The 21,962-nt window shown below is 43.7% G+C and overlaps 5 protein-coding genes across 5 annotated transcripts; 3 read left to right on the top strand and 2 right to left on the bottom strand.

Moving 5' to 3' along the window:
• Positions 1 to 10,972: 10,972 nt before the first annotated feature.
• Positions 10,973 to 13,302, top strand: LOC9641434 (high mobility group B protein 6). Its single transcript, XM_024672805.1, has 13 exons — positions 10,973 to 11,080; positions 11,168 to 11,535; positions 11,623 to 11,745; positions 11,800 to 11,934; positions 11,988 to 12,095; positions 12,160 to 12,188; positions 12,241 to 12,346; positions 12,401 to 12,466; positions 12,516 to 12,581; positions 12,635 to 12,739; positions 12,792 to 12,886; positions 12,936 to 13,020; positions 13,082 to 13,302. Exons 2-13 carry the CDS (start codon positions 11,173 to 11,175, stop codon positions 13,214 to 13,216), a joined length of 1,416 nt encoding a protein of 471 aa, XP_024528573.1. The 5' UTR covers positions 10,973 to 11,080; positions 11,168 to 11,172; the 3' UTR covers positions 13,217 to 13,302.
• Positions 13,301 to 14,891, bottom strand: LOC112345637. The gene is made up of 10 exons (XM_024672823.1): positions 14,674 to 14,891; positions 14,501 to 14,627; positions 14,391 to 14,451; positions 14,248 to 14,345; positions 14,117 to 14,201; positions 13,930 to 14,044; positions 13,784 to 13,885; positions 13,645 to 13,709; positions 13,500 to 13,581; positions 13,301 to 13,445 (listed from the first exon to the last, which is right to left on the bottom strand). The coding sequence occupies exons 2-10, from the start codon at positions 14,529 to 14,531 to the stop codon at positions 13,344 to 13,346; spliced, it is 741 nt and encodes a 246-aa protein (XP_024528591.1). The 5' UTR covers positions 14,532 to 14,627; positions 14,674 to 14,891; the 3' UTR covers positions 13,301 to 13,343.
• Positions 14,892 to 15,223: 332 nt separating this feature from the next.
• LOC9641433 lies at positions 15,224 to 17,331 on the bottom strand. The gene is made up of 13 exons (XM_024672817.1): positions 17,082 to 17,331; positions 16,934 to 17,031; positions 16,763 to 16,845; positions 16,580 to 16,706; positions 16,443 to 16,509; positions 16,271 to 16,368; positions 16,131 to 16,215; positions 15,963 to 16,077; positions 15,806 to 15,907; positions 15,686 to 15,750; positions 15,546 to 15,627; positions 15,408 to 15,487; positions 15,224 to 15,349 (listed from the first exon to the last, which is right to left on the bottom strand). Exons 1-13 carry the CDS (start codon positions 17,303 to 17,305, stop codon positions 15,289 to 15,291), a joined length of 1,287 nt encoding a protein of 428 aa, XP_024528585.1. The 5' UTR covers positions 17,306 to 17,331; the 3' UTR covers positions 15,224 to 15,288.
• On the top strand, positions 17,329 to 19,576 carry LOC9641780. Its single transcript, XM_002960897.2, has 3 exons — positions 17,329 to 17,406; positions 17,610 to 19,451; positions 19,562 to 19,576. Exons 1-3 carry the CDS (start codon positions 17,329 to 17,331, stop codon positions 19,574 to 19,576), a joined length of 1,935 nt encoding a protein of 644 aa, XP_002960943.2.
• Positions 19,577 to 20,187: 611 nt separating this feature from the next.
• LOC9641432 (lysine histidine transporter 2) lies at positions 20,188 to 21,954 on the top strand. The gene is made up of 8 exons (XM_002960896.2): positions 20,188 to 20,193; positions 20,228 to 20,382; positions 20,448 to 20,843; positions 20,909 to 21,311; positions 21,372 to 21,477; positions 21,543 to 21,634; positions 21,692 to 21,760; positions 21,811 to 21,954. The coding sequence occupies exons 1-8, from the start codon at positions 20,188 to 20,190 to the stop codon at positions 21,907 to 21,909; spliced, it is 1,326 nt and encodes a 441-aa protein (XP_002960942.2). The 3' UTR covers positions 21,910 to 21,954.
• The last annotated feature ends 8 nt before the right edge of the window (positions 21,955 to 21,962 follow it).

Genomic DNA, 21,962 nt, shown 5'->3' with positions numbered 1-21,962 from the left:
CTACCATATATGTTTTGCAAAGAGAAGCTATTTTATGCTCCCCATCTTCATAGTGCTAAGGTAGTAGTAGCTAGATCAAGTTATTATTGGGTTTTTTTTATGATGAGCCATGATGCATTATTCATAATTTTTGTTGGAGGTAAATGTTTTCATGTAATATATAAATAGCCATATTTGACACTAAATTATAGTTTAAGTTGCACTTAAGTGAATTTCAAAGGAGGAGGATGAAATAGACCGTTTTCTTTTCTTTTCTTTTTTTTTTCTAAGGAGAGAGATTTCATTTTTTCAAAGTAGGCAAGGTTTAATGCATAGCATGATCATGATTACATATTGATCCAAGAAAAACAAATCTAAAATTAATTCTTTATATTTTAAGGATCCTTATATTTTAAGGATTGATTTTTAGTTTTTATTTTCTTTTACAATGTTTTTATTTATAGTAAAAGGTATATGAATTATTTGTACAAAAAAATATTGAAAACTACTTTTCTTTATGTTGTGCAAATATTATGGTTGATCACCTTGCCAAAATTGAAGACCTAATAATTTTCACAACTACATTGCTCAAACATGTAAAAAATTTATTAAAGATTGCAAAGGAAGCTCAAGACACTTAACAACCAGTTTAACAATCCACTTTTACGAATACATTATCAAAGAATCATGGTGGAACAAGAGAAACAATGTTAAGTGCAAACAATGTTTAGTGGAATCTCAAGTTTTAACGACTAAATTTATATCCTTAAAAACCTAGGATAGATAAAAGTTTTTACTTTTAGAAACCTAAAGCACAAACTTAAAGATTTTTATGTTCTTGCACTAGTTTTTTATGTTCGGTTTCTAACAATTTTTCATGATTAAAACATTGAGTTTAGTTGTTTTTTGTTTGGGTTGACACATATTAATATCCTTTTTCAAAAAAGCTAAAAAACACTTTATTTTGTGGAAAATTCAGTCATATATAAGAAATTTTGGATATCACACTCCTTTATTTTTATGCCAAATTTCCAATGCTCTAACCTCATGATTTTGGAACTAATTTAAGAATCTTTTTTTTTTGGGGCATGTAGATTTAGAGACAAGCTTCTCAGTAATCTTTTTTTCACAACCAATTTACTCTTGATTTTTTTCTCATTGTGCTTGATAACTTAAATTTATAACTTTCTAGTAGGAGAATTAAAGACATTATTCACATCCAAATTATCATAGTCATACTATTATCTTCCCCATGTTAAAAGTGAATGTTTCATATACTACGGAGCACTTTTTTTTTTCTTTTTCCTTTTTGTCTAGAATTTAATGTTTACATCAATGTTTTTAAAGCATTTTGGCATCTTACTTTGTGATTTTGGTCTTATTCTTTTAGTTTAAGTTTAAGATTTCCAATGAGTCTGTAGCGCACGTGGTTTTGACCCTTTATCCTATGGTGATTTACCATAGGATAACACCACGAAGCGGAACCTAAACCCTCTTTGTGCCACGTGACAGATGCCATGTGTCACATGCCACGTGTCCATGCCACGTGTCCATAGGAACCTGAGGTTCAGGGCTTTGGGCCACTGAACGAACGAACGGTGCCAAACTCCTAAGCGTGGAGCCAAGGAGTGATGGAACCGAACCACGGAGCAACTCCCGAGCATATAGCCCAAGGAGCGAAGGGACAAGGGCCCGGAGCGACTTGGAACAGTCCTAGAGCAACCAGCATCCCAATGCCAGGACCAGCACGCAAAACGGAGCCAAACGGAGTCTGGCACTATTTCGGCATACCGGTGGCCTAACGCGAGGATATGGGTACTCCACCAACTAGCATGGAATGGAACTTGGGCTTAGACCCAAGCCGGACGCAGAACAAGGACAGGCACGCAAGCGGGAGCTAGACTATGCCTCAGGTTGGTCGGCCATGCCCGACCTACCCACTATCCCTACTATACATTTGGAACCCCCCATAGCCCCCCCCCCTTGAGGAACACACGCTTTGGGCTTTCACCCCAAGCCTCCCTTAGTATCAGGAGTTAGTCTCTGGGACAAGCTCGAAACTTACTAATTATGGAATGTCCCTAGATTGCGAATTTGGACACGGGACGAACACCATTGTGTTCAGGACGATCTCTACATTCCGTAGATATGCCAAATGAGCAAATCTGGACACTTTCCATAAATAGCATTTGGGACGAATTAAGACTAACACAAAGGGCATGATAGCGAGGGTGTTTGGCAGACACGGTAAGCTATCATCTAGCGATGTTGAGGGACCAATCTCAATATCGCGGGGGTTCTTGATACTAGCAAGTGCAAGCCAATGACACAAGTTTCTCAAACCAGGCCGAGTATGCTCAGCAAGAAACACATAGGGTTCCTACCTTATGTTTATCCAATCTAAGTGCATGTTCATTGACCAGTTTCTCAACTAGTTCAAGTGGGAACTGATAACGGGTCCAGCAATACCGACCTCCTGCCATCGTGGCAGTAAGGTAAGAGTGTCCGTAAGGACTAGCCGACAGGTAACTTTCGATACCCGAAGTCACATGCGCGACACTCTCCCCCCCTTGGGAAGATCGACGTCCTCGTCGATGCATACTCGAGTCTAGAATACCGCCAAGGAAACAACTCCATAAAAAGTTCACGGTACTCACACTATGTGAGAAATGCACCAACTTAAATGAGTTAGGGGGTAACCTCTTTGTCTAACGCGGATGCGCTACCAGCTCAGACACCTTCCGGCCGTCGCCGACAAGGAAATGACCAACGGAGTCAGCCACCCTTGCTGCTCTGGGAGTCACCCAGCTTACAAAAGTGTGATATGCCCCTGCCCGCAGGAACATAGAGAGAGAAGCCAGAGGCCCCAACCCTCCTAAGCAAAGAAACCAAACCCGTCAGTAAGGTTTAGATAGACTACTGTAAACAAGCAGTTTAGAGTTGTTTACACGGTCACGCCCTTTCAACGGAACAAGGAACATCGACAGAGAGGCGGGTTATGTGACCAGTCTACAGTAGCTACCCCATGACTAGAGATTTCAACAGGCACACGAAGTGCCGAAGCCAGTCTGCCTATACTGGCCCAAACTCAAAGATCAATGGATGGACAATATCAAAGTCAGAGACAATGATATCTGAGAAGCTTAATTACTAGTGATTATATATTAGAGTAGAACACAAAAGTATTCTAAACAAGTTATCACCCGATAAACTAGTATTATAGTATAGGAACCACCAAGATCATTATAATTGGTAAACATAGGAATCACCATTAAACAAAATTCAATAGCAAGTATATCATTAAGTAAACTCAATGATAAAATTTAACTATTAAAGATTGCAGATAGCATGCCAAACAACTCACAAAACACAACTCAAAGAACACAAAGTATCATTGACTAACAAGCACAATGCTCGCGAATGTATCACCCGAAGGAAATAACATCCAAATCTATCAAAACTAACTCGAGCAACAATCAACAGAAGAGAATGAATGTGGTAAGACCAACAAACACTCATGCCTGCCAACTATCACAAAAGCCAATTTAAATAGATCCCAGCCAACAATATCAAGGAACTCAAGTTGCCTAAGCAAGTGTTAGCAACATCCTATGGATGTCTCAAGCTCAAGAGACCAATCCAGAGCAAACCACAAAGAACATGTGGTATTGCGAAAAGCCAAAAGCCATCAAAGAGAACAACCAACTATCATGAAAGATCGTCAATCATTCCATCAATAAAGAGATGCATAATCGTCATTGAAGAAAGAATCCACCATCCGGAACAATGGCAAATCTTTTTAGATCAACGATAATCAAGCAAAACCTTCGACAAGGATAATCAACTTTCCTAGATGATAGTCAATCATCACCAATGATTGCTAGATGCAAAAGCCAACTTCAACATCGAAGCTAATGAGCCAAAATGCCTTCCCCAACAACTTCTAACAAATGGAACAATGAGCACAAAACTCAAGAACCAAAAGCTCGAAGAAGCCTATAACTAAGTCTTGCCTAATAATGATCACGAGTCTCATAGAAGCAAACTTCAATGCTAAAGAAGAAATCATGGTGCAACCCACAATATCTTCCTCAACACATCCATAAGCCAAACTGCATAATGCCAAAGCTAATGAAGAGCATTTCTGCATCAATCCAAAAGCTAAGCATAACGAAGCTATGCTTAACAAGTGATCATCAAACGATCCCCCATGAATCCATCTATAGCAAGACGTAACTCACTTCATAACAAGCTCAAAAAGAATCATTAATGATTGCTATATTCCGAACTCAAATCCAGCAAGGACTCAACATTCTAATATCGATCATTAACTCTTCTTCTCGTAGAGTTAGCATAGTCCACGACTAAATCACTTTTCAAGGAAAAGCTAAAGCTCAACCCTCTACTAAATAATCTCGTCTAGAACACAACTAACTCAACTTGCCACTCAGTTCGTTTGAACGTCAACACAGTTGCTAACTAGCAAATGCATGAATGCCAACAACACAAAGCTATAGCCAAATCATCAACACTATATTCATCAAGACTAATGAAACTCAATATCAATCCTTGGAAGGATATCTCATTTCACTCAGATCTCAATATCAACAATATCAATGACAAGGCATCACTTTAATGGCATCAACACCAGGACAAAGCTAGAAGAAAGCAAGAGTGAATCACCACTTGGAGCTTTCCAGCAACCAAGCTAACCAAAGTCGAAGATACTATACTTAGTATCCGAGACCAATCCTCTAACAATACTCAGTTACAGATAACACATCATCAAGGAGTGATTCACCACGTCCAAGACTCAATGAAATCCAACACTACGGACTAAATGTAACCAAATGATATCAACAGAGGTAAAGTCGACATGCCAACATGGAAAACCATGCAAGTCCAACAACACGATCCTCCGCAATACCATCCGGTCAAGCAAGTCCACCACTGCTAAATCATCATCGAGCAAAGCAAGTGTCAACGGTCATTTTGACAAAGTCTACAAGTAATCACTAGTCGCAAAGCAACTAACAATCGCCCTTCAACTTGCCTTCACAAGACCCGAACACCAACTCAAATCATCGAGTCACATACTCATCCAATATGAACGTAATACCCCAAGTATGAGATAAAAGTTCATAGACAAGCACAAACTAAATGACCACTCGAATCCAACTCAACCGCAATAAGCCCACTAATGCATTTAGTCAATAGCTCTGAGCATGCCTTGAAGAGGCTAGCTATGTGATCAACACTCAGTCGAAACTAAAGTGAAGACCATGAGATGGACTCATATCGGTACACAACCTCCTTATAGACAAAGCTATAGTACGGGTACCAACATTTCAAACTCAAACAACTAAGTTGGACATCACCATCCTCAGCCAAGGCGCAAGGCCACCAAGACCAAGTCAAGATCAGTGAGAGCTCACTACTCTCATAGAGTCTAATGAAATGCAAGGTGCAACCTACCACCAAGCAGAACACTATAGAAGACAGGCACAAGGGTCACCTTTCTTAGAAAAGCGCAACGGCCACTTTTCTACACCAACTCCAGACTCTATCCAACTCAATTGCCTTAGCCCCAAAAGTCAGCATCCCTTTCGGGTTGCATCATACAAACTACCTACCAAGGTCTAAGCTAACCGAAGTCAACTCCAACCTCTTCACTAGTTTGTACTGGCCTACGAAAACGGAATGGTTTTCGGACAAAATGATCAATAGATTAGCCATTGGAAAAGTCTAAGAAAATTTGTGGAAAATTTCCCATCCTAGATAAAGAATGACTCTCAGTCCAGGATTGCAAACTTTCAAGACTTCACCAACTTCCTCCTACCAACAACTTCACATAGGCTCACCTCAACACAAATTCTCGTGATCCAACAATATGCTTAAGCATCGAACATCTTTGCCTATTTAACCGATATCCAACACCGACATCCGCAAAGTGCTAAATAAATATCTAAAACTTGATCACGAAGACCACATCTTTGGATATCCACATTGCACTAACACTCTTCTTCAATCACCTTCAAGATTCAATGTGAAGTCAAAACACTAACAAGAAAAATGACATGGAAAATCAAGCTCTAAGGAAAATTCCTCATCACTCGAATCAACAATGCCACTTCCACTAACACAAGTGCTAGCGATGTCAATGCATCAACCTCACACCTTCTCCATCCAATAATCTACTCCAAGTGCTAACGGATCAATAGATGAGCTATAGCAAATGAATGCTACAACCCATTCCCAATACCTTATGGGCAAACCCTCAAGGAAACAAGGTACCAACTTAAGCTTAGCATAATGGACCACCATTGAGAATCCAGTCAAAGCTACTACAATGCTACTTCGTGCAAGTAGACTAGCTTCTCCATCAACCACTTTGGGGTTGATCATCATTTACCCAAGTAACTTCGTAAACACATTGCTCATTATCACATGGATATGATATAAATCACAATGACTTGATCATCAATTGAGTAACGCAATGAGCAAGGCTTATGTCATTACTTCAAACGTTCATGTGAATATCAAATGCCAACTCGATTCGACAAAATGCAACATAAATGCCACACTCCACCAATAGAGGTTTACGACACCCAACACCACTAACTTTTGTTCACAACACGGACAAGCTCATGCCACTCTCTTTCCGACCAATCTCAAAACTAATCCAACACCAAACTACTCAAGGAGCAATAGCAAGGTTCCCCGGAAAAGAATTAAGCATCGCAACCCAAGTCTTCCAATAGCAAGCTTAGACAAAATGGTATAGCACTTCACCACTATCCATCCCACAACCCACCATTGTAAGACCACCATCTCCAACATGCATCAAGATAGGGACTCTTGATTGCATGATGTGAATACAAGCAATGAGTTAACACCTCGTTGCAAATCATCTCTCCAAGAAGAGAAAATGATTTACGTATTTGATCCTCCGTCCCCGATGACTCTCTTTTCGGTCTCATCTTTGACCAAACCTCAAGCTTGCTTTCGCACTGCCTTCAATTCAATCCAAGAAAAGTTTATGAGAGAGCACGGCAATGATTACTTGAACCAATAGACTATTCCCTACAGTCTTGATTGATCCACTTATAATCATGCCTAGGAAGGATCCACTAGTGCCGTGCTAAACAGCTATGGACCAGCCTATTTGCCACTCACAGCAAACCCAGGGAGGTTTGCTTTTCACCTATGGTACAAGGAACAACTCACGGAACCACTAGAACAACTTATGGAACCAACGATAGGCTAACATTAATCCTGCCAACTCAAAGTGTAACCTCGAGTTGCTAATGTGCCTCACTCACGAGCTCAAGCTCAAACTCGTGCAAACAGAACATCTCCAAACCATCCTATGAGCCCAAGCGCAAGCTCACATCATAAGGTACAACAAGGTAACAATATCCATACCCAAGGAACCAATTGCGAAGCCTTTGCACCCAAACGTGTACCCACTCGGATCATCGTTTTCATCTCTGCGTATGCAACAAGACTAGTTGCCCAATCTCATTGAATAGTACTCGCTGAGACTCATCCTCTGATACCAAATGTAGCGCACGTGGTTTTGACCCTTTATCCTATGGTGATTTACCATAGGATAACACCACGAAGCGGAACCTAAACCCTCTTTGTGCCACGTGACAGATGCCACGTGTCACATGCCACGTGTCCATGCCACGTGTCCATAGGAACTTGAGGTTCAGGGCTTTGGGCCACTGAACGAACGAACGGTGCCAAACTCCTAAGCGTGGAGCCAAGGAGTGATGGAACCGAACCACGGAGCAACTCCCGAGCATATAGCCCAAGGAGCGAAGGGACAGGGGCCCGGAGCGACTTGGAACAGTCCTAGAGCAACCAGCATCCCAATGCCAGGACCAGCACGCAAAACGGAGCCAAACGGAGTCTGGCGCTATTTCGGCATACCGGTGGCCTAACGCGAGGATATGGGTACTCCACCAACTAGCATGGAATGGAACTTGGGCTTAGACCCAAGCCGGACGCAGAACAAGGACAGGCACGCAAGCGGGAGCTAGACTATGCCTCAGGTTGGTCGGCCATGCCCGACCTACCCACTATCCCTACTATACATTTGGAACCCCCCATAACCCCCCCCCCCTTGAGGAACACACGCTTTGGGCTTTCACCCCAAGCCTCCCTTAGTATCAGGAGTTAGTCTCTGGGACAAGCTCGAAACTTACTAATTATGGAATGTCCCTAGATTGCGAATTTGGACACAGGACGAACACCATTGTGTTTAGGACGATCTCTACATTCCGTAGATATGCCAAATGAGCAAATCTGGACACTTTCCATAAATAGCATTTGGGACGAATTAAGACTAACACAAAGGGCATGATAGCGAGGGTGTTTGGCAGACACGGTAAGTTATCATCTAGCGATGTTGAGGGACCAATCTCAATATCGCGGGGGTTCTTGATACTAGCAAGTGCAAGCCAATGACACAAGTTTCTCAAACCAGGCCGAGTATGCTCAGCAAGAAACACATAGGGTTCCTACCTTATGTTTATCCAATCTAAGTGCATGTTCATTGACCAGTTTCTCAACTAGTTCAAGTGGGAACTGATAACGGGTCCAGCAATACCAACCTCCTGCCATCGTGGCAGTAAGGTAAGAGTGTCCGTAAGGACTAGCCGACAGGTAACTTTCGATACCCGAAGTCACATGCGCGACAGAGTCTATCCACATTTAAATTGGTGGCCAAATTTAAAAGATTTTTATCAAAATATATTCATTTTGAGAGATTTTGAGGTTTTGTCATAAATGTGACTTCGGGTATCGAAAATTACTTGTTGGTTAGTCCTTTTGGATATTCTTTCTTTACTGCCACAACAACAAGAGTTCAGTATTGCTAGTTCCAGTTATTAGCCCTTCTTATTCAAATGTTAGTAAATTAGACTTAGCACCTATACTTAGATAAATGGATATAAGGTAGAAACTCCTATATATTTCTAATTGTATTTATAAAAAGTGTTTAGATTTGCTCATTTGGCATATTTATGGAATGTAGAGATTATCTTGAATATAATTCCAAATGTCCAAATTTACAATTTAGGAACATTCCATATTTAATAAATTTCAAACTTGTTTCAAAGACTAACTCTTGGTATTAAAGGAGGCTTGGGGTGAAAGCCCAAAGCATGTGTTCTTTAAGGGGGGGGGGGATATGGGGGGTTCCAAATGTATAATAGAGATAGTGGGAATGTTGAGCATGGTTGACCAATCTGAGGCATAATCTAGTTTCGACTTGCATGTCTGTCTTTGCTCTGCATCCAACTTGGGTCTACCTTGGGTGCTCGGCTCCACATCCCTAGCTGGAGTTCTAGTGCATGTGCGGGCTGCTGGGCTCCTCCCCGTATGCACCATGTCAGAGTCAGACTCGGGCTCCATCTCGAACTCAGGTTGGATGCAAAATACCCATATACCCATATTCATGCTTCAGTTTCATACCATATTAGTTGGTGGAATACCCATATCCTCATATTATGCCATTGGTATACTAAAATAGTGCCAAACTCCATTTGGCTCCTTTTACGTGTTGATCCTAGCATTGAGATGTTGGATACTCTAGGACTGTTCTAAGTTGCTCCATACTTTTGTCCTTTCGTTCCTTGGGTTAAACATTTAGGAGTCACTCTATGTTTTAGTTCCTTCACTCTTTGGCTACATATTTAGGAGTTTGGCTCTATTCTTTCGTTAAGTGGCCCAAGGCTTTGAAACTTATTCTGCATCATTATCCTTTGGATATATGGCATATGGCATGTGGCATATAACATGTGGCACATGAAGGGTTAGGTTCTATTTCATGATTATCATATAGTAAATTACCATAAGATAAATGGTAAAACCACATGTACTACAAGTTTAAAGTTTATTTTCTTTTCTTATTCCCATTATTTATAAATGACATCTTATATCCAAATCCTTCCAAGTGATTTTCATAACTTCTTGTGTTTTTTCCCTTTTGTTTAAATTTCTTTTTTTCTTTATGAGAAATTGGTATTTGCAGAAGTGATAATGATTTTAGTTAGAGAAGTTTATATTAGGATTCTCTGTTATTTGGGTTATCCTATTTAGGTACGCTTTTCTTACACAAATTGGAATTCTTTAGTGTATTGCATTTTCTACAATTCGACATCTATTACATGTTGAATATTTTATCTTAGTTCACATTCATTCCAAGGGCTTTTATTAGATAAGCCAAGATATATAATTGAGGGAATTAGAAGACCCTCACAATAAACTTCCAAACTTATTTAAAGTTTTATATTTGTTGTTAAGCATCACAAGACTACTAAAAAATAGATAGATAGATAGAAATTTTTGTTTGAAGTTCTAATAAGTAGGCTAAGCTCTAGAAGTTATCTACAAAGTTATACTGAACTAATTAAACTTTATTTTTTATCAATGTCATTGGTTTCATGATGGTAAGTTGTATTTAGTTAGTTTGCTTAAGCAATGGATATACTTAAAATATTATACTATCTAACGGTTGTTATTCATTTAGATTAATCTTGTATTTATAATCTATAAACATGTTTAGGTGTAGTAATTTATTCTGAATAATATGAGAAATTTGCATCATAAACAATAAGAGAAACTTACAATATACTAAGGGTTATTATATAACATTAAATTGAACCACTTCTTCACATTTAGTACATAGAAAAAGATAAGTCATTTTAGTGAATTTGCTAATTTTGGACAGACATTTGAAGTTGGACACATTAGTTTTGTTAAATAGTCATGTCACCACTTGCAATTTTTGGTGGTAAACACAAAAATTTCATCAACAAATCTCTATCAGTAAATCTTGTGTGATGAATGAAAAATTTTATTCCTGAAAGAGTTTAAGAGTTTAAGTAAGAAGGCTTTGGCAGAAAAATTCTTGGCTGTAGTTCAAATTTACCGCCCAAACTATAAAGTAAACTATACTGTTTTTGAAATGCTCGGTTTTACCGGGAAAAGGATCTGACCGTTTATATCCAGCCCAAAGAACCATAAAACCCTTGGTGGAAGAAAGCGGCGTGCGAGCGGCGGGATCCATTCTTGCGGCGTTTGATCTTAGGTAAGGACCGTTCTGCCCGATAGTTCTCCCAGGTGTTCCCTTTCCCATTTTCACATCGGTGTAAAAATCTGTGCCTGTGCCGCGCAGGAGAGATGCCTACCCGCAGGAAAGCCGCGGCAGCAGCGGCAGCCGCCCAAGCTCCAGCTCCGGCGATGGAGTCCAACAAGGAAAATGTGGCCGAGGGAGCTGGGGCTCCAGTGCCGGTGTCTCCGCCCATGAGGGCGGCTGGAAAGGGGCTTAAGAGTGCCAGGAACTGGGAGGAGGAGCTGGAGACGATGACCCAGAAGCTCAACAAGATGAGGCTTGAGAAGGAGGAAGTCCAGAAACTCGTCCTGGAGCAGGGCGCCAAGATCAAGGAGCAGCACGATCGCATCGCGATGCAAAGCAAGGAGCATGAGAAGCTCCAGGAGAAGATTAGGAAGCTCGAGAAGGTCAAGGAGTTCCAGCCAAATCTTGTAAGTTTGGTTTGCTTTTTTTTTTTTTTTTTTTCCGTTTGATTCTTTTTTGCCATCGTTCTAACTTCAGCCCCGTCGCTTTTGTAGAGCATCCCTTTGCCAGACGAGTCCTCCGACGATTCGAAGGGAAAGAAGAAGAAAAATGACCCCGAGAGAATTAAAAAGCCTCTTAGTTCGTACTTTCTTTGGTGTAACGATCAGCGTGAGAAGGTTTGGAAGCAATATTTTCGGGTGAAATTCCATCCGCTGATGCTTTGGTCTCAGGTGCGCGCGCAAAATCCCAACGCTGGTATTAAAGAGCTGAGCTCCATTTTTGGCGAGCTCTGGAAATCTGTTTCGGAGGAGGAGAAGAAGCCATACGAAGAGATTTACCAGAAGAACAAAGAAGAGTACCTGAAGGTGGTATATCTTAATCCAAGTCTTAGATTCTAACCAGTACTTTCTATAAGCAGCTTGTCGGCAAGGAGAAGAGAGAAGCCGAGGCACTTAAGCTTCTACAAGACGAGAAAAACAGAAAGCTTTCGAAGGAAATTCTGGACCAATTTATGGAATATAAAAAGGTTTGATATCTAGTGGTTTGTTCTTTAGCTGATGGATAACATTGTTTGTTCTTGATTGTTTCAGGAAATCCAAGCCCAGGCGAAACCAAAAAAGTAACTTGTCTTAGTTCGATGCACAAAATTCGCTCTTATACTGCTCTTTCAGGAAGGAGAAGGACCCGGAAAAGCCAAAAAGGCCCACGACTGGCTACATGGCTTACTCAGAGGAACGAAGGCCCGCTTTGATGAATGAGAATCTCAAGGTCCCACAGGTCAGCACATTTTTTGTTCTGCTGGTCTTGTCGATTTATTATCATGTTTCACAGATAGGAAAAATACTTGGCGAAGAATGGCGAAGCATGGATGAAAAAGCACGTGCACCTTATGAGAAGGTACTTCGCTTTCACCATTCCAGTTAAACCTTCCTGTGTTTTTCTCTAGATTGCTACTGACGCAAAGGCTACATACCTCACTGAAATGGAGGCTTACAATAAGAAAAAAGCCCAGGTAAGGCACGTTTTGCTCATGCTTTCTAGAACTTGAACCTCCTTTGACTCCAGGAGGAAGTTGTCGCAGAGCAAGCTCTGAAAGAGAAGGCGAAAAGAGACAAGGTCTGTGGTTTGGAGCTGCTGAAGCAGAAAGAGAAGGAAGACGAAGTTAAGAAGGTTCTGTTTCTCTTCCTCTCTGCGTGTTGATATAGTTAAGTAATCTCTGCAGGCAATGAAAGCGGAGAAAGCACCACGCAAAGCTAAAGCCAAGACAGCCGAGCCAGGAAAACCGAAGAAGGCGGCGACGGCTTACATCCTGTTTGGGTAAGAGAATTTTGTGTTGTAGTTCCACGTCTCAAACCTTCACATTTAGAATGGAATACCGGAAGAAGTTACAGGCCGAGATGCCAACAGCGAAGTTCGCAGAGCTCACTGCGCTCGTTGCGAGCAAATGGAACGTAAGTTGGAAAAGAGCTTTGAATTCATTCAGGCAAGAACTCACTTCTTTGATTGTGGCAGGAGATGGGCGCCGAGGAGAAGCAGCCTTACGTCAATCAAGCAGGCGTTGAGAAGCTAAAGTATCAGGAAGCTATGGAGGAATTCAAGAGGCTCAGTCCAGATCCCAAGGACGGAGCTACGACCTCCACAACTTAGCTTGAGATTGCCTACTTTGCAAAAGCGTCCATTCAATGATAGATGTTGAATGTGATTGATGTTAAATTTCCATCCACTCTTTGCTATGGTGTATCGCTTTGATTAGCCTTTTAGAATCACGAAACCTTCAATGTAAATGATAATAGCTTACTATCATTGCATATCTTGACGTCCCTGTGGATGCCTTCTCCAAAAGGCCTTCCCTGCATTCTATGGGGATCCCTTCTCTCTGCCAGACAAACTTTTCTTGAGCTTTTCACTGTGCAAGCACACCCCTACTTACTTGCTCGGGAAACCAGACTCCAGGCAGTGTTTTGCCTTGCAAGATGGGAACTACAAACGCTGCCGTTGCTGCTCCTGCGCACCTGGAGATTTTCCAGAAGCTTAAATGAGTTCTTAGATCGCGCAAATGCGGAACGTTACTTAACACTGAAAGATCTGGATGCGTGTATAGTCCAGTAGATCTCGTGCCGTCTTTGCAATCCAAGTCCACCTGTGACGGGTAGACCAAAGAAGCAAGCTTGAGATCCAAGATATAATGAATAAAAGCAGCCACGTCTTTCTTACTCGCATCGAAACCTTTCCTCCCACAAGAACATCAATGGCTCTGACTGCTGGATCGGACAATCTTGCAAAGCTCTCCACTTTGGAGTAGTCTTCGAGAAATTCCTGGTAAAAAAGAAATAACATATTCGTGAAGAAAGAGTGCTCACCATTCCCGCAATTTGGCTCATTAGCCAGTTCCAGAAGAAGGGAGCGGTACCAAATTTCGCTGTTACGTTTGGAATGTTTAGAATCTCATGAGCCGTAGTAACTTCGGGAAGATTTCTGAGAAGAAATAAAAAAAGTAGAAATTCGTTCTTCTTCAGAAAGTTTTGCACGATAGAGATGCAGACTTACATGCAAAATACAGAACGTTTGCCAACTCCATCTCCAAAATCCACTTTTGTCTCATCAGTGTATGGCTTTAGCTTCAACAGCTTTCCTGCTTAAAAATGTTTTGCAGTCTGAAAATCAAGCAGGTTGACTACCTTGACTGTAAACTGACACATTTTGGTTTAAAAGCAGAAGACTTGTGGCTAAAACAGTCGGACCCGCGCCGCCGGACCCTGCAATAAAGTAAGAAAATCTGCACGTGATCGAAGTCAAGGAAGAAGAAACAAAATGAACATACTTCAGTTCTTCTGGTTTGCTCGCATTTTCTTGAGCCATCCGAACAAGCTCTGCTGCCATTACTGCAAGAGGAGCATGTGAGCAACCATCTGAGAAAAACTTGCAGTGTACTATTGCTCACTCCCGGACAAAGTCCAGACATGACGATTGCCGAAACACCAGCTTCGACTGCTTTGTCGTGAAAGGATTTGGCGAGCCGAGCGTGGGATAAATCATCGCAGATATCAATATATGAAATCTGCGCAACACAAAATGAGCTCAAGAGTTTGTTCCACTTGCCTCACCTTCTTCTCGATTGCAGCTTCTAAAACAGTGCAGCGCTTCCGGGATTGGAAGGGGCCAGCCGAATGAATTACCAGATCAGCACCTGAACGACGTGAAACACACACGAAAAGTGCACCATAGTACTACCATCAAGAGCGCTTGTTATCGACTCGAAATCATCGATGTCCACACTCTGAAACGTTGTTCCAACTCCAATCTCGGACGCTAGTCCTTCGCCCTTCTCCCTGAAAGTTCATTTTTCAACGAGCTCGCTCGAGCTTCAATTTTAGACACGTACCTGTTCCTTCCAGCAAGGACAAGGCTGAGTTTCGGAGAAGTCTTGGCCAGCGAGCGAGCAATGGAGCTCCCAACACGCCCGGTGCCTCCTATCAACACCACTCTCTTGCTCTTAGTGTCTGTAAGTTGGGCAGAACTTTTCGAGATTGTCGATGAAATCGTTGGCAATCCAAACCGAGAAACTTGTCGCTGAAAAGCTGCCATTTTCCTTTGCTAACACGAAGTCCCGGGGCTCCTCATGTAAGGAGTGAGACATCAACGTCACTATCTTCGAACAACAATTGTGAGCTGAAATGCTTTGTGGAGCCGAATAATGTGTAACACGAGATTCAGACGTCTCATTCGAGATATATGCCGAAGCCTATCTCTTTAGGATCTCCCTCCACCATCCAAGGTGACCTGCACAGCGATGTAACATCAGCACGAGAAAGCTCATTTTCTCGTTCTGATAGCTTACCTGTTCATCACGAAACTCGATGTTCCTTTTGACGCCTGCTGGAGGAGTTGTCCTCGATACTGAAAAGGAATGGCCTCGTCCTGAATGAAAAGCTGTCTAGTGATAGAATACAAAAGAGAAATGAGCAAAGGATATTGCCTGTTCAGGGAACCAGACTCCAGGTCGAGTTTTGCCTTGTAAAACTGGTGCTGCGAAGGCTGCAGTAGCCGAACCAACGCATCTGAAAATGAAACAGCATGGAATTGAGAGAAAAGTAAGGAGAGGGAAATGTTGCTTACACGGATAGATTGCGATGAGTATACAGTCCAACAGCTCGTTTCCCATCCGTGCAGCTCAAGTCTACCTGCATGTCTTGCCGTCAAACTTACAGGATAATGTCCGGGAAGTTAGAACTTTACCCGCATTGAGACTTTTGCTCCAACTAAACGATCAATTATTCGTACTGCAAAAGCTGAAATCTTAGCCAGGGATTGTACTTTGGAATCATCTTTCAGAAAATCCTGCATACTTTCTCAGTAGAACTAAAAGAAAGGCCATACATTAAGTTCTCAATACCCGTCCTGCAATCGCGCCCATAATCCAGTTCCAGAAGAAGGGAGCGGTACCGAAGCGAGCAGTTATGGTAGGAACTTTCAAATTCTCAAACGCTGTCACGACTTCAGGAAGGTTTCTGGCTAGCAAAAACAAAGCTGTCAAAAGCACAAGTTGTTTGCATGGACTTACATCAAGAATACGGAACGTTTGCCGACCGCTTTCCCAAAATCTACTATCCTCTCCCCACTAAACGGGTCCAGCTTTACAACTTTTCCTGTGCATTCAAAGACAACTTTGAGATGCTGGAAGCAACAGTACGAGAACATAACCTTTGCTATACGTTAAGACTTGCTCGCTGAGCAGTAAGAAACTTGTTGCAAGAATCGTAGGACCAACACCACCAGATCCCGCGGTGAAGTAAGAGAACCTGGCAGCCTGTTTTTAGTTCAGTGTAACTCAGCAGCATTATCTTATTCTAATGTTTTGAGCCAAGCTTTTTACCTTAGCTCTCGAGGTCTGCTTCCAGCCGAACTCTCTCTAGCAAGCCGAACAAGCTCAGCGGCCATAACTGCAGTAAATCCAAACTTAGCGAGACAATTAGATGCTTGCATATGGAATGTGAGATTCTCTGAACGAACTGTTGCTCACTCCAGGATATAGCCCCGTGGTGATAATCGCAGGAACGCCAGCTTCTACTGCCTTGTTGTGAAGGGACTTTGCAAGTTGAGCGTGAGTTAGATCATCGCAGACATCAATATATGGAACCTGGATAATAGCACACACGTAAATATGTCTCCAAAGTTCTATGGACGCTTTCTTACCTTTGTCTCGATGGCGGCCTCCAATACTGTGCAACGATTTTTGCGTTGAAATGGCCCAGCGGAATGGATCACCAGCTTCGCACCTGGATCAAAGTCATTTAGCTCAGAGAAAAATTACACAAACACACAAACACACAAACGACCAAAAGCAAAACAAGAAAAAACTCTCACCTTCTATAGCTTGTGCCACCGAGTTTAAATCCTCTATATCCACAGCTCGAAATTTCGTTCCAGCCCCAATCTCGGACGCTATTCCCTCTCCTCTCTCCCTGGCATTGGCAATCCACATTCCTAGCCCCTCAATATCACCGATCCATACCTGTTTCGTCCAGCGAGAACGAGCTGGAGATCCGGCCACACCCTTGCAAGCGCTCGCGCTGTGGAGCTCCCGACGCGGCCAGTCCCTCCAATCAGCACCACTTCCTTCTTCTCCGGGCCTGGACCTGCGAGAGACGAGGAAGCGCCGCACACGATCGAGCAATGCCGGCAGGAGATCGCCGGCTGCTGCCATGGCGGCGGCAATCCTGAAGAACTCAAAATCATCCCCGTGTGTAGCGATTGGTGGAATGCCCTCCACGGCTATCACACATGCTCGCCATTCCGGACCAGAATGCCCTCCCACATTCCGGATGAGAATCATCAAGGTACTAAGTCAACAGTCTTGAACTTTTGCATTGACTATGTTGACTTGCATTATGTTTGAGCGAACAAATAATTTTTGTTTTCTTTCAAAACTCCTCTCTTGCTGGGCAACTTCTGGTCATTCTTCTAAAACTTTTTGCAGCAATTAAAATCCAAATTGGATCGTGCTAACTTAAAGATAGAACATTGCATCCTTGGAGGACAGGGAAATCCTGGATACTTAAGCCGGCGGGGCCAAGGATGTAGCCGGGTTTCAATGAGCACCAAGTCATGGCAAGTCCGAGTCCAGCGCGACCTCACGGAGCTGACCAAGGAGCCGCTCCAGGGCATCCAGGTTTGCACCTATGCCGACCAGCTCGACCATATGTGCCTCGTCCTCTCGCCGCTCAGCGGCCCCTACGCGGGCGTCAACCTCCACCTCGACGTCCGCATACCAGCTGACTATCCTCACGGCCCTCCGCAGGTTACCATCCAGACGCCCGTCCGACACCCCAACGTCTTCGGCTCCTTCATCTGCTGCGACATCCTCAAGCCGGTTTCCACGAGGTATGACTACAATCCTCAGGGCGGTCATTGGCAAATCTACAATGGCGGTTACACCCCGGGCTACTTGCTCAAGTACCTCTTTCTCCAGCTTCTCAGCTTCTTTAGTAGCAAGTTTGTGCAGCAGGACTATGGTGGCAAGGCAGTGGAGCTGGAGAGCTATTCCCAAAGGGAACATAGCTTTGACCCCTTGGATCCATTGGATTGGGTGAAGCGCTACTCGTGTGCTAACTGTGGATTCAACGTTGCTTTTCCTGGTGTGAAGAGCGCTCCAGAGTCGACTTCTGTCACTAGTCCGGCTATGATTGAAGGTGAGTTTGATGATCATCTCTCTCTGGTGGAGAGTCCCAACCTTTTCGAGAGGCTGGACGCTGATTGCTGCCTCGAGATCGTGGACAGGCTCTCAGACCAGGATGCCATACGGCTGACTCGGGTCTACAGCGGCGTGAAAGAGCTCATCAACTCGGAGAACTTGCTGCTGCGCCGGCAGCTGGTTTGCTTCTTTCTGCGCAAGACTTTCAAGGAGAGCGACACGGTCCTGGGGATTGGAGTGTCGTGCCCGGCCGGCGGTGGAAAGCCCTTTGTGGCAGCGGTTGATCTCTTGTCATACGAGGCGTTTAAGAGCCATGGCGTGAGGAAGGGCATCACGGGCGAGGATTTTGATTACTTCCTCCCGCTGGTTCTGGACGAGGATCACTTCCAGCGTGCCAGACCGCTGATAGACGACTCGCTCAAGAGCCTTGCTCTCAGCTTTCCCAGGAAACCGACGGCCTCGGCAGCGCCAATTTCGGTGGTTCTCCAGACGCTGCCTGCGCTGATGAACACCATGGTTTTCACGCTCGTCCAGTCTTGCGATCGGCAGAAGAGCGAGCTCAGCAACCACACAGTTGTCCACGCTTCGGAGAAGGCACTACAAGGCTACTGCCTGCTGTTCCACCTCTTCTCCAAGCTGGTGCGGGAGCACCATTACCTGAGACGGGAAATTCAGCGCAAGGTTGACGCGTTCATCTCCAATATCGAGTGTCGCGGCAAGGATCACGTCCCCGACCTGGGCGAGTTCTTAACGTATTTGCTGGTAGCTCCCAATGCCGTGGAGTGGGACAAAGTATGCGGGCTGTTCTTGGGCGAGATTCTCACCAGGAACACCCTCTGGGCCCTGCAGAAGAAGCCATACCTCGCGTACGTGGAGCCGGACAACTTCCCCTCGGAGGTCCGTCTCCAGCACACGTTTGAGGCAAATGCCGACGGCCTCAGGCTGGTGATGTTCCAGATTTGCTTCTTCCGTATGACGAGATCAACGAACTTCGACCAGAGGTACGGGTTCCCATCGGGCGAGATGAGCTCGCAGCTTCTCCAGACCATCAAGGACATCTACAGCGTCAAGGCATACGATGTTTTCCTCCGGATCTTTGGGTTTCCAGTTGATCCCGCTGGATGGAAGTGGAACATGATCAAGCTTCTCAAGCAGGCCATTGTCTCAAGCGAGAAGAAAGGGTATCATGTGGTACGCTACTCGAAAGAGGAGCTCTATATGCTGCGAAGACCAGTGGAGCCGAACTGCCCTCCTCCGCCGGGATGGAACAATCCAAGGCCCCGTTATATTGCCACTAAGAGTTTCTTCCCGAATGAGAACAAGCGTCAAGCTCCCGGACGGAACCAAGGAGATCACAACAGGCGAAGGTGGTGAACTGCTTGATCTTCAAAGTTTCCTGGAACAAAATGGTAAATGATTTTTCTTCTTTTTCTTCTTTTATGTTTCAAGGAATCTATACCAATGATAAGCAATAGTGCAGTGTCGACAAAATACTGTGGAAGTCAAGGATGATGTGCCGCGTATAAGAAAACTCTGGATGTTCACGGGAGGGAGTCAAACAATCTTTCGATGAATCCGGAGAAAGAAATAGGCTTCATGATAGAATATGGATTTTAAGCGTGGAATTTTCTCTTTGCCGACTCTAGGTGAAAGAAAATGGTCTCCGCCCTTCCTTCGCTAGGAAGTATCGACACTGCCGCTTGGCTATGGAGGACCCTCTCGACGGCGCCGCCTTGTCAATAGAAAATGGGAGTAGCACCAACGATCTCTTGAAGGTCCTTGTCCCCAAATTTCTCTCTTGTTTTTCTCACTTCTGGTCTTCAATGCCAAATGCCAGAGGGAAGTTGGGTTTAGCACGGACTCGATCCCAGTTAGCCCTTCACGTCCCTGTTTCCAGGCAAGTGATTGTTCTTCGTCTTTGTTAGAGATGCCTGTTGTTCTAGTTTTTCTCCAAGTTTGTGTGAGAGATTGGCTGTGGTTTGTGGCAGGAAGTGTGGCGGTCATGGCTATCGATCAACGATTCCTGGACCTCCAAATGGTGGTATGCGGCGGTCCACAACATCACTGCCGTGATTGGAGCTGGAGTTCTTTCGCTCCACGCAGCTATGGTCGACTTAAGCTGGTAACATATTTTTACTTGTGAATACTATTTAGTGCCATTTAACAAAGACCTCCTTGGTTTTCCAGGGCTCCAGGGATTTTCGTGCTGTGCGTTATCGGCGTCATAAGTCTCAGCACAATGTGGCAAATGATCGAGCTCCACGAGCTCGATGGGAAACGCATGGACAGATACCATGAGCTGGGCCAGAGGGCTTTCGGAAAGAAGCTCGGGCTCTGGATTGTGGTACCCATGCAAATGCTCGTCGAGATCGGTGTCGACACCGTCTACCTCCTCACCGCTGGAAAATCCATCCGGAAGATCCACAGCCTTCTCTATGGTTGCCCAATTCAAGACTCTTCATGTAACTGGGAGCTGCGATATTGCATCATGGCGTTTGCATCAGTCCAGCTTCTCCTCTCGCAGCTTCCACATTTCACCTCCATCACCTGGGTTTCGATTATTGCCGCTTTCATGTCTCTCGGGTACGTAGATTTCAAAGTTTTTTGTCAACTTTTCTCTTGATTTTGATTTTATCATGCAAGAACAGCTACTCCACAATTGCTTGGGTCGCCACCTTAATGCGTGAACGAAGCCCCACAGTCAGCTATGAATTTCCAAAAGCAACTTCTACTGCGGATGTTATTTTCAGGGTGTTTAGCTCGCTGGGCCAGATCTCGTTTGCATTTGCGGGACACAATATCGTTCTTGAGATCCAGGCCACTATTCCTTCCACCATTGAGAGACCCTCCAAGATCTCGGCCTGGAATGGAGCTCTCCTGGCCTACACGATGACCATCTTGTGTTATTTCCCAAATGCCCTGGTCGGGTATTACGTTTTTGGGAATCAAAAGAACCATGACATGCACGTCCTTGAGATTCTGGACAAGCCTGTTTGGCTCGTCGCACTAGGAAATGCAATGGTGGTGACGCATATGTGTGGTGGCTTTCAGGTTAGCCATTTCTTTTCTTAAAGATCGAACTTCTTGGTTTTCATAGTTTTGGATTTTCAGATCTTCGCAATGCCGCTGTTTGACAATGTGGAAATGCTTCTCACAAACCTGTGGAAGGTTAATGGAGGGATCAATCTTAGATTACTTGTTCGATCAATTTACGTTGGTAAGTAACTTCTTCTTAGCTTCAAATCTGAAGGTTTTTTTTTAAAAAAAAATATTTTTTTGCAGCATTTACATGCTTTCTTGCTGTGACATTTCCTTTCTTTGACGATTTGCTCGCTTTTGTTGGGGGAATAGCCTTCGTCCCAACAACATTCCTGGTACTTTTGAACTTGAGGAAATTGCTATTTACAAAGAGATGTTCTTCTTGGTTGCAGCTACCTTGTATCATCTGGCAAATTCTTCGCAAGCCCAGAACATTGGGATTGCCATGGCTAGCGAACATGGTAAAATTGAATAAGTAGATTTTCCACCTTTGATTTTATAAACTTTTCAGGCTTGCATAGGAGTAGGCTTCTTTCTTACAATCGCTTCCACAGCTGGTGGGCTTCGAAACATTCTCCTCAAGGCTTCGCATTACCAGTTCTACAAATAACTTTCCTTGTAAGGTTTTCATATGTGAATATTCGTATCTTTTTTCCGCGTTTT

Source organism: Selaginella moellendorffii, unplaced genomic scaffold, assembly GCF_000143415.4.
Source record: "Selaginella moellendorffii unplaced genomic scaffold, v1.0 SELMOscaffold_0, whole genome shotgun sequence".
Lineage (NCBI taxonomy): Eukaryota > Viridiplantae > Streptophyta > Lycopodiopsida > Selaginellales > Selaginellaceae > Selaginella > Selaginella moellendorffii.
Note: the sequence above shows the minus strand (reverse complement) of the source record. Positions and strands in the feature narration are given on the sequence as shown.

Excerpts from the sequence above, each read along its gene's own strand:
- LOC9641780 (XM_002960897.2), top strand. The coding sequence starts at position 17,329 with ATGCCCTCCACGGCTATCACACATGCTCGCCATTCCGGACCAGAATGC. Across the intron at positions 17,407-17,609 it reads TCCGGATGAGAATCATCAAG|GGAAATCCTGGATACTTAAG; the intron begins GTACTAAGTCAA and ends CTTGGAGGACAG.
- LOC9641433 (XM_024672817.1), bottom strand. The coding sequence starts at position 17,305 with ATGATTTTGAGTTCTTCAGGATTGCCGCCGCCATGGCAGCAGCCGGCG. Across the intron at positions 16,707-16,762 it reads AGGCCGCCATCGAGACAAAG|GTTCCATATATTGATGTCTG; the intron begins GTAAGAAAGCGT and ends GCTATTATCCAG. Across the intron at positions 16,078-16,130 it reads AAACGTTCCGTATTCTTGAT|AAACCTTCCTGAAGTCGTGA; the intron begins GTAAGTCCATGC and ends TTTGCTAGCCAG.
- LOC112345637 (XM_024672823.1), bottom strand. The coding sequence starts at position 14,531 with ATGTCTGGACTTTGTCCGGGAGTGAGCAATA. Across the intron at positions 14,202-14,247 it reads TGTGTCAGTTTACAGTCAAG|GAAAGCTGTTGAAGCTAAAG; the intron begins GTAGTCAACCTG and ends ATTTTTAAGCAG. Across the intron at positions 13,710-13,783 it reads GAGGAAAGGTTTCGATGCGA|GTGGACTTGGATTGCAAAGA; the intron begins GTAAGAAAGACG and ends TACCCGTCACAG.
- LOC9641432 (XM_002960896.2), top strand. Across the intron at positions 20,383-20,447 it reads GCTATGGTCGACTTAAGCTG|GGCTCCAGGGATTTTCGTGC; the intron begins GTAACATATTTT and ends TTGGTTTTCCAG. Across the intron at positions 21,312-21,371 it reads ATATGTGTGGTGGCTTTCAG|ATCTTCGCAATGCCGCTGTT; the intron begins GTTAGCCATTTC and ends TTGGATTTTCAG.
- LOC9641434 (XM_024672805.1), top strand. The coding sequence starts at position 11,173 with ATGCCTACCCGCAGGAAAGCCGCGGCAGCAGCGGCAGCCGCCCAAGCT. Across the intron at positions 11,536-11,622 it reads AGGAGTTCCAGCCAAATCTT|AGCATCCCTTTGCCAGACGA; the intron begins GTAAGTTTGGTT and ends TCGCTTTTGTAG. Across the intron at positions 12,740-12,791 it reads AGGAAGACGAAGTTAAGAAG|GCAATGAAAGCGGAGAAAGC; the intron begins GTTCTGTTTCTC and ends TAATCTCTGCAG.